Genomic DNA, 15,251 nt, shown 5'->3' with positions numbered 1-15,251 from the left:
TTAGTGTAGTATTCACTTCCTAAGCTGAATGAAAATCACATTGTGCCTTATCTTTGGGGTAGCCTAAAGGCCGAACATCTGAATATACTGCGGTAACCTTTAAAAGGCCTCTCACCAGGCCCCACAGCAAATTTTGATTATACGCTAGAAGTCGTTACGTGTCGTTTAGGGAGCGTTCTGCCGCAAACATTTTTCATATCGGCTCATTAATAGCCGAGATAGAAATATTTCAGTGCCGCGAACCCATAACTTCAGCGGGGGGGCTCCTCTGCCAAGCGAGGCACTCTCTCCCCTCACCCCGTCTAGCCTCTGCAAGCGAGATTCCTTCCCTGCGTTCTCCAATACCGGACCTCAAGGATCGCGTGACGCATAGGTCACGGGTCCCACCTTCAATTTCTTTTTCTCCTCGCTTTTTTGCGGCGCGGCGCACTTCCGCTGACGGCGTCGCGCGCGAGTTGTTGTAATTGTCTCATTTGGCGCAGCGCACAATTTTGCGCGCTGTGCACGAGGACACCTGATTAGCGGTATAAGTCAGTGCTACACGGATACTAAGGCAGACACAAGCGGATCACAGAGCATGATCTCGTGCTGGAACCCGGTCGAAAATGATAGTTTCGGTGTCTAAACGCGCGACTGCACGACGTGGGAACAAGCAGACAAAACGGAAGAACTTGCTGCGGTGCGAAGTAAAACAAAAACATGCAGACATTCGGTTTATGCGTTTTATAAACTTTAATTCGGCTATTGAAGCAACATATTACACAAATAACAGATGTTGCCTTGAATAATTCTCGAACTGATGTGTCACCATGAGCGACATCATAGTGCAAACACGTGTACATAGGCGCACTTGCACGTGTACGTCATCCTCCGGCATGGAGTGAGGCGGCCACAAAGAGAAGGGAAAATGGCATTTGGTTTGAAATTTGAGACCTTTCCGCGGCGCGTAGCGATGTAATACTTTGCAGACACAATCGCTATCGCGCATTGTATGCTCTGCGCTTGTCAGCTCAAAATGGCCATACCTTGTGAGGGGCCCTTTAAGCAGAAAAAGAAAGCGGGTGATCGTGAAAAATTGTAGGCCCCATCCACGCATGGGCAATATGATTAACGCAACTTGCTAATAGCGCTGAGGAAAACGAGAAACAAAAGCTTTAGTACTTCAGGCGGGTTTTGTACATCATCTGGCCTTACTCGTGATGATAAGGCACGCCTTCACTTCGTGGCATAGAAAGCAGGAAGGCATGCCTTACGTAAGGTATATAGAGAGAGGGCTAGAGAAAATGATAAATGAAAGGCAGGGAGGGTCATTAGGACTTTACCCGGTTATCTGCCCTACACTGAGGCAAAGGAAAAGGAAAATATACGTAAGGTATAAGTTCGATCATAATGGCAAGGCTGGTGAAAACGAACCGAAGCAAATTGCTCGCTGACCATCTTTATCTGAGACCCCTCCAGCCTCTTTTCTTTCAGATTCTCGAGCTTTCCTCAAATATAAGAAATATAATATCTAACCAGGCACACGTGTACTTATGTCCCCGTGCGTATTACTTATGTCCCAGTGTATTATTTTTTTCTGGTAAGAAAATTTGCCTTAGGAGGCTGTGGGCTATTGTGGCCCTGACACTTGTTGTCACCTGGGCCTGGCGATGGGAAAACCCTGGAACATCTACTATGCGCCCGACTGCAGCGCCTACGGCGAACGCTCAGCCACTGCTGTGGCGGTGCCCTGCTTTTAGAAATGTCACGTACAAGACGCTCAGGAAGACCAAACTCATGCCCGTATTGTTCCAGAGGACGGTGCCCGTGGAACAGCGGACAACACATTCGCATTTCCATTGCAGAAATAACTGCCCCGCCCATGGCTGCACGTGTTTACTCGACGTCCTTTCCTATGTTTAGCCACATATGCCTTGCGGAAAATTTCCTCTACACTTCCTTAAAAAAAAAAGAAGGAAATAACAAAACAATCAAGTTGTGGAAGCATGCGATGCCTGTCGGCTGCCGGCGCTTGCTTTTAAAAGAAACTTGCCCGAACTTTAAATGCCTAATCTATAGAGACTTGACGGCGCAAACGCACGAACACAATGTGAGGCCCTCTTATAAAACACCGTGGACAAACGTTCTGGGGTCAGCACCATCCTCTGGAACACGAGCGTATACACATCGTCACGGGTTCAGTGCTTTGCAGGCGTTGTCGCCGTTTAGTCCATATTATTACATATACTATATTCTGTGGCAGCGGTGGCCGCATTCTGATGAAAAAGGAATGCACAGACGTTCTTGTACAATGCCTTGGGTGCTCGCTAAAGAACCTCCAGGTGGTCGAAATTAACCAGGAACTCTCCCCTCTCATAACCCCGTGTGCAGTTTCGGGAGATGGAACCACGTAATCTAGTTTAAACAATGCATTCTGACGAACGCTATGGTTTCACCTGTGGCAAATTTCACCGCGTGCTGCTGTACTCTCTAAGCTACATTCCAACTACGGACAACGTCAGTGGTTCAGTCGACACCGCAACAGTAGTCGACACAGCATGTTGACATCCTAGAGCTGCAGAGGAACAACTTGGACGATATCGTAATTTTATGCGGAAGTAAAATTATATACATTAACAAACGAAACTATGCAGTCAAGGGTCTGATGGAAAGAAAAAGCGCGCAGATTCAACGCAATTTTGGAATTTAACTGATGCAAAACTTGTTTGATTATCGAGGTAGCTGAAGTGTCGGATGGAACGAGCACATCCGCGTCGCCCTGTTAGCGGTATGCGTTGCGAGGAAGGAGGTGACGTACGGTGCTTGTCGAGGCAATAATATTGATGAGAGGCCTATCAACAGAGATATACGAACCATATCTTAATACATTTAAGGCTTCATACCTCTTGTGTCACAGTGGCACATTTACCCTGGGGGATTGGCCGAGAATGTGCACATACCCAGTGCTACGTACCCAGTGACCCTAGTTGCCTACCAAGCCAGAACACAGCCAAAAACAAGTTGTCTATATATTTGGGCACATATCGAGTGGCTCAAGTTGTGTACTTGGCAAGACAGACGACAGAATTTAGTCGGTGGCTCAAGTTGTGTACTTGGCAAGACAGACGACAGAATTTAGTCGGTGGCTCAAGTTGTGAACTTGGAAAGACAGACGACAGAATTTAGTCGGTGGCTCAAGTTGTGTACTTGGCAAGACAGACGACAGAATTTAGTCGGTGGCTCAAGTTGTGAACTTGGCAAGACAGACGACAGAATTTAGTCGGTGGCTCAAGTTGTGTACTTGGCAAGACAGACGACAGAATTTAGTCGGTGGCTCAAGTTGTGAACTTGGCAAGACAGACGACAGAATTTAGTCGGTGGCTCAAGTTGTGTACTTGGCAAGACAGACGACAGAATTTAGTCGGTGGCTCAAGCTGTGTGTATACATACATGGTGTCCCAGCTAACTTTAGCCAAAGTTTTAAAATGTGTGAATTCCACGTAGCTGGACAGAACCAAATTATTGTTGTTTGCTTTCGCTTGGAGATACTCACATTCTTTTTTTCATTCCGCCTAATTGTATCATTACATTAATTAATTAATTAACTTCTAAAATATTATAGTTAGATGAAAGGTGTCAATGAGAAAATTGTAGAGTGACGTTAAAAACTCCCGATACAACTTTCTGTTGCTCAATACGTACATAAAGGTGTTATTTTCTCGACGTGAATACACGCAAAGTGCCTCGACCGGCCAGTGGCGCGGCAATTTTGCATTGTATTCGCGGGCTTTTTTCGCGCCCGGAAAACCACTTCCGTGTGGCACGTATTGAGCAACAGAAAGCTGCATCGGCAGTTTTCACGATGCTCTATAATTTTGTCGTTGACACTTTTCATGTAATTATAATATTTGAGAGGTTGAATAAATAATTAAGACTAATTAGCTAATTAGGTAGAATTACAAAAAATAATTTGAGTATCTCTAAGCGACAGCAAACATTACCTTAGTTTTGTGCAGCGACGTGTCATTCGCATATTTTTAAGGTCTGGCTAAAATTAACTGGGACGCCCTGTATATAATAAATTATTTTACATCTTAAAATGACGGGGAGGCAAGGGGAAAAAGCAGAAAAACAAGCTTGACTCACTTCTCCCCGAATAAAAATACATTTTACTCACGAACATATAAAATGACATACAGCACAACGTGTCACGTAAGCAACAGAAATTAAACAAGTATGAAAAATATGTGACAACGTGTAGTTGCGAGGAGACACACAGAGTAATTTCTATAGTAGGACACGTTATTACGTTTTGGCCAATTCAAGTCCAACTGTACCTGGGGAAATCTATCTCGTCTGGGTTTATATTTCAACAGTGTTCATGGAGACCTACAGCGCGAGAAAAACGGTACAACAAAGTCCAAAGAGGACGAAAGTTGTTTTTCGCCATGAAGCAGCACTAACAATCTCTGGTTCAGACCCTTTCAATAGGGTTGTTTATAGCCACCGTTTGATTTATCTACTTTTCATCCACCCGTGTAAAGCCTACTTTTTTTGTCTTTCTGCACTGACTGTGTACATGAATTTGAGCTGTATGTATTGTTTACTCCTGAGTAATCTTCGCTTTCTGAATAAATCGTAAAAACTGCTTCATTTTTTCACTTCAAGGAGCTGCTGTCCGCCAACTCCAAATTTCTTCTACGGGGCACAGGGCCTCAGGTCAATCATTTGCGCCTCTCGCCATTGATATGGTGCTCAATAGCTCAATAATTTCTGACTAATTGATTGATCAAGACTATGCTCTTTGATCTGTACAGCACGTATGGAAGTTCTTCATCCTTCACGCCACTCTCTTTTCAAGTTGAAATGCGTATAGTATGGAGGTATAGTGCTGAATCTCGGGAAACGTTGTTGAAAAACAAGGTTGGGTTGTCATATCTTCGGACAAACACCTTCATTTGGAGATGAGGAACACTTTGAAAATTGTCCCGACTCTGCTCGGCTGCAGGGAATGGACATCTTACTAGTAGCTCGGCCCCAACGGCAACGCTATCGGGGCACGAACCGCACTTTGTACTTTTTGAGCTCCGCAGGCGGGATGTCGGCAGAGTCCAGACCGTGGATCTTGTCTCCTTCGGGGAGGATGAGATACTTTTGGAGTAGGCTGGTGAGGTAGAGGAATATCTCCACGGAGGCCAGGATTTCGCCTGGACACATCCGTTTACCTGCGAACCGAATACCATGCTCAAAATGAAGAGCTCCAAGGTTTCCTGCGATAAGTCTCGCAAAAGGCTAATTGAGCAATTATAAATTGTTCAGTTCAAAAAGAGATGTCTAGCGCGAAAGAATACTGTGCAGCACCACACACTGGGCACACAGCAAATTATTTGAAATAGATTGGAATATAAATAAAATTTGGAACAATCTTCTGAGACACTGTACTGATGTAAACAGCAGATACTCCCATGTCAGTGACAAGCCCATTTCGCAAAAAAGCGTAACTAACTAACTAACTAACTAACTAACTAACTAACTAACTAACTAACTAACTAACTAACTAACTAACTAACTAACTAACTAACTAACTAACTAACTAACTAACTGACTAACTAACTAACTAACTAACTAACTAACTAACTAACTAACTAACTAACTAACTAACTAACTAACTAACCAGAAATCCAAACACTAACAATACTTCCGATATGTGCTATTGACGCCAAGGACGGTGTTTGATGATGGTGGCGGCACAAGTTAGCGTCGACATGTTTTTAGTAGACTGCACGACAGCGGGACGACGACGGTGTTCTTACGATTGGGATAATGACCACGCGGCGGCGACGGTAGCACGACCAAGACGACACGACGACAACGGAGCGATGGCAGCGTGACCACCATGGCACGACAACGGCTGCGTACACCTGTGCCCCACAACCGTCAGCCAAGGCGGCGGAGAAACGCGAGACAGTGGCACCACCGAGCACAGTATCTAAACTGGGAAGCCTACGCGCAAGAACGGTTGCATGTGGGCTTCGTAATCTAAACCTTGAGAGAACCCCCTCACGCGAGAACGCACGCGTCTCCACAGCTGGAGAGCACGTGACCTCTGAATTGACACCTTTGCATCGGCAGAGAAAGTCCAGCCACCGACCACGAAAACGGGCGAAAGAGCGAAACAAAGCAATTCACTAAAAAAAAAAAAGAAACGAACACGACAAGATGTGGTGATGTAAAACCTGTATAAAGACAAACCCACGGATGCGTTCTCATTTTGCCCCTAGTGAGACGTGATCAGGTTAAACGCAGTTGCTGGAACTGCTGAGGGACAGCGTCCGAGCCGGATGCAGCTATTTGAGCGTGCCCATGCAAAAGTCATAGCTTTCAGAAAGTGTCCCCACTGAAAACGCGTAACGTGGCGGGCGAGTGCCAGGAATTTGAGAGTTCGAAGGTTTCCATATATAGCGGCACACTCGCGAACGCGTGTAAAGGTCAACTCACTGGAAACGCGGAGAAGTTTTCATGTTGCGTAAACTAAGCGTGTCATGCAGACTCACTAGCGTAGTGCTCTCTCTTGTGAGATACGCAATCGTTTGTTGAGCCCCAGTGACTCTATGTGGCGTGGCTCCACGGGGGTTATGAGCACGGTTGATTGTGTGTTTGTATAAAAACGTGTTTAGCGGTGGATCGACAAGGTTTGTTTAGCCGCATACGCGCTTGCATTGCGCGGCAGTCCTGACTTGGAGGATGAAAAAATGACCAGAGAAACTTGGGCACGAATTAGGCACGTACACAGTTCGCGTTACTTAAACTGATTAAGAGTGAGGCAATATATAACGAGGGTATGGCAATGGTGCGTTGCATCGCATGTCGTTAGACTCCGTTCCGTCTGCTCTCGCGTGATACCGTGGCGTAGCAATTCTTCCAGCCACAGCGTGCGGTGTAATTAGTCGCACCGTAAATTACGCAGTCATTAAACTTTATCTAAAGCCGGGTCCCAAACTGTCGCCACATGGTTCATAATACCTTGTAACAATGCTGTTTTTCTTTGGGTCGAAAACCGCACTGCTATATTGAGTGTAAAGGATGTCGTTGTAACCGCTCTGCCGAAATGCGCTGAAAGCCGACACACGGGCAAGCCATCCCATTTCAAGGTAACGGGTAATGCGTGGGCGATGGGTTGCTGCCCGAATTCGCGCTGTAGATAGGTGCTTCCTTTTTCCATGTAAACCTCTCCACACAAGTTTGTGAACGTCACGTGTACTGTTACGGTGCGTGTATGTCGTAAATACACTTCTCAAACTAATACACAAGTTGAATTTAATGTTGTGCCGAAACGTTATCAAAGTGAATGATAACGTGGACCCGCGATATAACGGAACGCCCGCCAACCTTCCATGTTTTTATATCGTTTTGTTTTTTGATAATCGACTACTGCAGCAATGCGATCCTGGCATCGAACGTCGTCGGGTGCAGAGCTCGAGCCGGCGACGAGACGTGAGAATCGACATGAAATTTCAACTTCATCGCCGTATCAGCCATGGTTGTTCAATTTGAGCTCTTTGTTTCGAACCAGTTTCATAGTACTTCAGCGCGCTCCTATTGGCACTTTTTCTTAAAAAGAGGAAAATTTGTATTACCTTCGCGCCCGTTTTCTTCCTTATCACCTGGTCTCCTCGTCGCCTACAGCATGCATAGGGCAGCCGTGGCGATGAGTTTTGCGGCAATCCCATACACCTATGAAGTTTGTGTCACACAGTTAAAAAAAAATGTGGCCACCCGACATTATGTGGATGAGGTTGTTCTCAGCCTAGAGAGAGAGAGAGAGAGAGAGAGAGAAAGGAGGAAGGAAAGGCAGGGAGGTTAACCAGACGGAGTCCAGTTGGCTACCCTACACGTGGGGAGGGGGATGGGGAGTGAAAAATAGAGAAGACACGAGTCTGTATCGCACTTTCCCATGCACTAAGCTAGGTTCAGCATGTCTACAGTAGGGCAATCAAGTATGTCGCCTTCAGTTACTGAAGAAGTGCTCGAATGACTTTTTGGGATCATGAACTGTGAGGCCAAGCTGCCAAGACCTTTGCTTCTGCAAATGGCCTATCGTCCAGCATATTCAAGGCACACTGGAGAGTCCGACGTTGGTTATCGAAATGAGAACAGTGGCACAGAAGATGACTGATGGTCTCTTCACATTTGCACTTAGCGCACATTAGTGAGTCCGCCATCCCAATACGATAGTTGTAGGAGTTAATGCTACTCCTACCCGCAGCCGACACAGCAGTGTTGCGTCACGTCGTGAAAGGTTTGCTGGTAATTTCAGTTTCAGTGATGGATCGAGGCTGTATAATGGACGGTTAGAGTTCTTCGGTGTGTGCCAATAACTCAACGTGATGGTACACGCGAGATTGCGAAGTTCTCTTGCAGCGTCTACTCTCGATAAAGGGATAAGGAGTATCGGTGCTCTAGCCTGGGCATGTCGGGTAGCGTCATCGGCGAGGTGATTACCAACGATGCCACAATGTCCCGTCAGCTCCTGAAAGATTACATCATGTCCTCGTTCAGAAGAGCAATGGCAAATTTCCTTGATTTGGAACAGTAGCTTTTCGTAATTACCACGTCGTAAACCTCGCAAGCTCTGGAGGGCTGCTTTAGAATCACAAAATATTGCCCATTTGGTGGGCGGTTTTTTTCCAATGCATCCCACAGCAGCACGGAGAGCGGCCAGTTCGGAACCTGTAGATGTCGTTAGGTGTGAACTTGATGACGACCGATTCAGATGGTATATCAGTAGCGCCCGTCAAACTTTCCGAGACCGAACCGTCCTTGTAAACATGGATTCGGTTAGCATACGAACAATGCAAAAGTTCCAGTGTGATCTGCTTGAGAGCCGCGTAGGTCAGGCTAGCCTCCTTCGCAATTACTGGATTAGCGAGGTACACAGGAGGCTTTTTCGAGCACCACAACTGGGATGGCGTTCTTTTTGCGGGCTAGTATCTCATTAACAGAGAGTGCTGGTTAGTATCTCAATCACAGAGAGTGCTAGTCAGCCGCAACTGATCTGGAAAACGCTACCTTGGGTCTTTTCTCAGGCAAGCGATCGAGATGGGGGTCAGGGACTCTGGATATATGACCAACATGCACCAGGAGAGCGTCGACAGCTATATAAGTCGTTACCGGGCGGTTGAAGCACATCGGGGTAAAATAAGCTTAGGGATATCTGTCCAGCTTTGGCAAAGCGCCCCAGAAATAAAGGGCAGCTGATCGACAGGCATCACTAAGCATGAAATACAAATTTTATTCTATGCAGCCCTAAGGACGGCATGAAATTTGTGTTCTTTCTTGAAGCCCATGGACACACACAGAGAGAGAGAGAGAGAGAGAGAGAGAGAAAAGAAAGGAAAGGAAAGGCACTGAAGTCAACCGAACGCGCACTCTGTTAGCTACCCTGCGCTGGGGAAGAAGGATAAAGCTATGAAGAGAGAGAGAGACAGAAGGAAGAAGTAGAGCGCTAGCTGCTTACATACGTGGAGTTGCCACACCAGGTCTACTAATTGCAAATCAGCTCTGCGGAATCCCGCAAGGTGGAGGAAGCGCCATGAAAGCGAAAATTGTCATCCATGCCAATGTAGCACGTAGCTACAAAAGAGCTTCTTGTAGCTTCAAACGTGGCTCCTTTGTAGCTACGTGTGCTACATTCGGGTGAACAATCTTTCCTTTTTACACAGTATATAAATGGACGAAGAAATATATGATCCTCAGCATAGTTGAGGAACTGCAGCAGCGTTATCCTTGCTTAAGTCAAGCCTACTTAACAACATTAAATTGTGTTTTGGAAAGTAACAGCGCTGAACGGACAAGCACTTAGGCAAAGAAGAACACGACATGAGCGCAGGGTCACAACTGAAGTTTGTTTGGAGGAATATCACATTTATAAACATTGGCCGACAGTGTAACAACTGAACGACAGTACATGCGCAGCAGGAGCCATCCTGGTGACATGTCGAACTATGTGCAATAAACCAGTCCGCAACAACAACAACAACAACAACAACAACAACAACAACAACAACAACAACAACAACAACAACAACAACAACAACAACAACAACAACAACAACAACAACAACAACAACAACAACAACAACAACAACAACAGAAGAAGGAGAAGAAGAAAACAAAAACAAAAAGAAAGCAAGAGAGAAAACAAAAAAACAACAGAAGAAAACAACAACAAAAAGAAAGTAAGAGAGAAAACGAAAACAACAACAGAAGAAAACAAAAACAACAACAGAAGAAAACAAAAAAACAACAGAAGAAAACAAAAAGAAAGCAAGAGAGAAAACAAAAACAAAAAGAAAGCAAGAGACAAAACAAAATATAAAAAAAAGCAAGAGAGAAAACAAAATACAAAAAAAGCAAAAACCCAATAGAAGACTTCTTTTATCAAACTTAATAACAATCGATCATGCTACACTTTCTTGCAAATATCTCAACTCTATTACTAAGGGTGACAGACGGTTTGCTAACACATATTTCCCCTTCCTTATCAATATAAAATTTTCATAAGTTCCTTCGTGGTTTGATCCTTATGCCAGAACAAACAATCAGCTTTATCTGCTATCGGTCAGCGCCCACACTCTCTACAATGCGAGCGCATATACAAGCCCACCACACGTTTTAATAATGACAAGTGTTCCTTAAATCTAAACTTCACACATCGATCGGTCTGGCCCACATAAACCAACTCGCAAGACTGGAAACCTGTAAACAACGGAAGATCGCCATCGAACGTGTCTATTTTTTAACTTGTCGGAACAGAAACTGCATTCCTTGCCAAGGACCAACAATTTTCTATGAAAACGGGAACAAATTGTGGCAAGTTTGTTGAGCGCGGACATGACCACACGCACCACATACTCTACCCACGTTCTTCAAGCAATGTGAAAACTTGTGCAAACATGGCACCACCACCGGTCTTTTTTTGATTGCGCGCGGGATCTTTTCATTTATTCTTTGCCTTATCCTTTACCCACTTAATCAGATTATGACAGGCCTTCAAGATTTCACTGTCCGGGCAACGCGCGTTCTGCAATATCTGAATCTGGCCAAGTAAATTCCAATGAATGGCTGCATGTTCTTTGAAGCACCGCGCGCAACGCGGCATAAACAATGCCAGTTTTTCCTGTCTTAGAATGTCCTGACGAAAATTTTAAAGGCGCCTTTACAGAGCGAGGCTTACATAACCGACACAAATGGTCCTCCCGAAACCTCAGTCTAACATCCAGGAATTGAAGCTCGCCTTCAGCAGGTAAATTAAAGAGAAATTTTAAAGCTCTACCGCATTCCTTGAACATCGTTAAAATGTCAGCCACCTTACCATTTAGATTCTCTCTTTCCGTGATGACTATGATATCATCAACGTACCTAAAGACACTAAAGGCCAAACATCCTACATTTCCAGCGATAAAACTATCAACTCGACTAAGAAAGATATGGCTTGATAGAAATTCCCGACTTCTGTAACAGCGTGCTGCCTTTGCATTCAACAAACATATAGTAGATAGATAGATATTTATTTCTCTCAAAACAAAGTACAGAAATGAGAGAGGACGGAAGGGAAAAAGCTGCCGAATGCAGCTTGAGGACCCCCTACGCCCTACAGAGCAGCAGTGAGGTGAGAAACAAAGGCAATACGACAGGTTGCAAAGTATACACAAACAGAATTCAAAATCACAATACTCGTAATCTATTGCATAACTGCAATTTTTACACGGAATCTATTACATTGTTATGATTTTACACAATTAACGCAATTACACAATTTCTTCGTCAATTCCCATTACACAATTCTAACGCCAAAAAATACAGATAAATATAATTAATTCAAGTCCACTACAATACAGTTACACAGGTGAGCTATTCGCTCGAAAGCCCGAAAAGATTGATCAATTCTATGAAAGTTTGTATGGAAAGCAACCTAAGGGAAAAACGATTATCTTCGAGAACATTTAGATACCTAGGCAGATTGTACGATAAAGATTGTGTGCGGTATTTGGTGCGACTTAACGGTAGGGACCATGACATAGAATGACGTACATCATATGTAGGTTCATGACGTACAAGCTGAAACATTGTTAGCATAAGGTTGTTGTTAGTTGCTACAGCAGTTTTGTAAATGTAAAGAAGTTTGAACACATACAAGGTAGTTACACTTAAAATATTGAACTGCCTAAAATATTCTCTGGTGTGAGCATTCCACGGTATATTAGCTATCAGCCTTACCGCACGCTTTTGTGCAATTAAAAGGCGCTGTTTATTGTGTTGTGTCGTTGTACCCCAAACTGTGTGGCAATAAGTAATCACTGGCGCTATGTATGAATTATAAATGAGGAGTTTAACTTGTGTGGGAAGGGTTAACCTATGTTTGCATAACACCCCATTTAACCTGTTCATTTTAGCACGAATATTTTCAACTTGTAGGTCCCAATTGAGTGTCTCAGAGAATATAACACCAAGAGATTTTATACTGGATACAATATCAATCTTGTCATTACCTAATAATAGTTCGATATCACCACTTACTACTTTATTTTTTGTTCTATATATCACAGCTTTTGTTTTATTCGTATTAACTTTAAGACAATTTTTATTACACCAGTGACGCAAACGTTCCAAAAATTGGTTGCCACGGATGGATAACTCAGCTAGTGTGCTTCCTGTAAATATAGCGTAAATAAAACGACAACAATTCGAAAAAAAAAAATTCCACTATGAATAAATGTCATATTCCTCGAAATAAACTTCAGTTGTAAGTCAGCGGCTGTGTCGCGTTCTTCCTATAAGAAGCCCAAGTCTCTGTCCGTTTAGCGCTGTTACTTTCTAAAACATGAATTACCACCAACTAGCCCAAATCTCTCTTCTGGTAACGTTAAATCAGTTTGGAATTGTGAAGTGTTCTATAAAAATTTCTGTTTCTGTTTGTTTGGTGGGAATATTGCCATAGCGGGTGAAATGTAGGCCTGCGTAGTTCCCCATCTCAGAAACATTGAAATTCGAGCGCCAGCTCGTGCGCAAATCGTTGCCATTCACCGGTACTAAGAAGAAGCTTAGTACCGGTGAAGGCTTAGTAAGCAGAAGCAGAACCTTGGAGGTTAACTGAGAAACTCGAGAAGCGAGGCGCTGGACATCGTAACGGCAAGAAATGAAAGTGCCCCATTCCCCCTCCCGGTAATTCAAGAACTACTTTAGAATTGAAAACTGAGCTATAGTTGATAAGCAATCATCTTTCTGTACGCGCAGCTTTTACAAAAGCGAAGGCTAAGAGAAGAAGTGCGTGTCTTGCGTGTTTTCTTTTCTCAGTCCCCGTTTTTGTGAGCACTGTGCGCACAGAAAGATGGGTTCAAGGAAAACGTTTGCCCGAAAATTTATGTCTGAAAGAGAAGAGAGGCCTGCGGCAGTGGGTAGCATAGATCGAGCCTATGCAAGTACCGAGAAGCATTTGCAGGAATGTTGGTCTTACCGATTGAAAATGGGATCAGGTACTCTGGTTTCGGTTGAATCAAAGAGCCGTCCTCCCTCAAGAAGCGGCCTGGGTCGAACTTGGAAGGCTCCTTCCAGAGCGTAGGGTCATTGTGCACCGCCCAGACGTTGGGTGAAATGGTGGTTCCTCTCGGAATGTAATACTCGTCGAAGAACGTGTCTTCACCGGCGCTGAAAGGGTCGTTGACGAAGGAAAGACAACGTGAGGTGTCTCTGTTAATCAAAACTATTATGCACTACGCTCTTTACGGCAAAGATTATGTTCTCTATAGGAGTTTACCCCCCGAGGATCAGTGTACGCAAAATGAGCGGTGAAATTATCTTACGTAGAACTGTTGCTCATAAACATCGTAAAGTAAGAGCAGTAATATCTACCACAGCGTAATGTTTGCGGCGCGACTGGTGAACGTTGCTTTCAGTCCTTGGACGGTGCTCATCTGCAGATGGGAACATGTTCACCTACAATCGTACACACACTCACGCCTGTGGTGCGTGAGTACGTGCGTGTTATTTACTGCTTTATAGTGCAGACATACAAAAGTTCTAAGCATCATCATCATCATAATTAATATAATTACCATCATTACATCTTATGCTTAGTGGCCTTTTGCATTACAAATGCTTCTCTCAGCGATATTCATTATCCCATTCATCTTTCAGCTAACTTCGCCCTATGTGCCCGCTAATATTTTCTCACCACACCACATGATTCTCTTCCCCACTATATAGCATCTCCCTTCCCTCAGTAATAATTCTGTAACTATAACGAAGCACCGGTTACATGAACTACGCAATACATAACCAGACTCCTGTCTATTGAAATTAGACAAATCTTTCTCCATCACGTGGCCCGCGGCACAGTCGTTAGCTTCTCGAATTCCTTTGATATCTCCAGTTTCAACTCCATATGTTAATAGTAGTAGAATGGATTTATTGTAACACTTTTCCTACGTAAACGTTTCCTTTACCTTCTGGGAACACCGAGAGGCGACACAGTCTTCCAGCGGTACATCTCCCAGATGCAGGCCATCGTGTAAGGCATCTTATTCCTGTCCTCCCACGCGGGATGCCTCTCTTTGCCCACCACTTCGTCGATCTCGCGGCGAATCCCGGCCTGCACCGTGTCCGGCTTGTCTGCCAAGTTCAAAACGTGCCACTGGAGGGTGACTGCCACCGTGTTCGAGCCGGCGATGAAGAAGCTCAGCAGGTTGCCCAGGAGGTATGGCTCTGCGCGGCAATCAGCCCCATCTTACCAGCGATGTTACGACCGCACTCAAAGAAAAGCTCCATCCTTTAGGCTTATCTTTCCCTCAAACACCAATCATATTGCGTGCGTTCCCTTTCCCTAATGCTCAGCGCCCGGTACTTTCAGGTCACGAACGGCATGTGTTTTCCTGCCCGAGACAACATTCTTGGCACGAAAGCAGTGAACATACAGTTTCAAAGAAAAAAGAAACGCAAGCATGACGGATGACATTCTTGTTTGGGGACAAGATATGCCTGAAAGGGTGAAAATTTTTTAGTGCACACGTTTAAAAAAGTTTGCCCTTATTGGAGCTTATGTTGTGCCAAAACGATAATCGTTATCGACCTTGCCTGCATTTCCTTTCTTTAACGCTGCAAGCTCGGTGAATGAATTAATGAACTTTATTCCCCTTTTAAGAGAGGGGAGGGGCCTGGGGGGAGCTCGGTACTTCCAGGTTACGAATGGCATGCGTGATATTAGCGTGACAAAG

At 44.5% G+C, this 15,251-nt stretch overlaps 1 protein-coding gene across 1 annotated transcript in view; it reads right to left on the bottom strand.

Moving 5' to 3' along the window:
- Positions 1-4,135: 4,135 nt before the first annotated feature.
- The window catches only part of LOC126537088 (cytochrome P450 2A13-like), a 45,805-nt gene continuing 34,689 nt past the window's right edge, over positions 4,136-15,251 (bottom strand). Inside the window, exons 7-9 of the mRNA XM_072287604.1 lie at positions 14,484-14,763; positions 13,496-13,686; positions 4,136-5,204 (exon numbers count right to left, since the gene is read on the bottom strand). Coding sequence (XP_072143705.1) covers positions 5,029-5,204; positions 13,496-13,686; positions 14,484-14,763 — 647 coding nt within the window. The 3' untranslated portion in view covers positions 4,136-5,028. The remainder of the gene's footprint in view (positions 5,205-13,495; positions 13,687-14,483; positions 14,764-15,251) is intronic.

The sequence above is a fragment of the Dermacentor andersoni genome, chromosome 4 (genome assembly GCF_023375885.2).
Source record: "Dermacentor andersoni chromosome 4, qqDerAnde1_hic_scaffold, whole genome shotgun sequence".
NCBI lineage: Eukaryota > Metazoa > Arthropoda > Arachnida > Ixodida > Ixodidae > Dermacentor > Dermacentor andersoni.
This window is presented reverse-complemented; position numbering and strand designations above follow the sequence as displayed.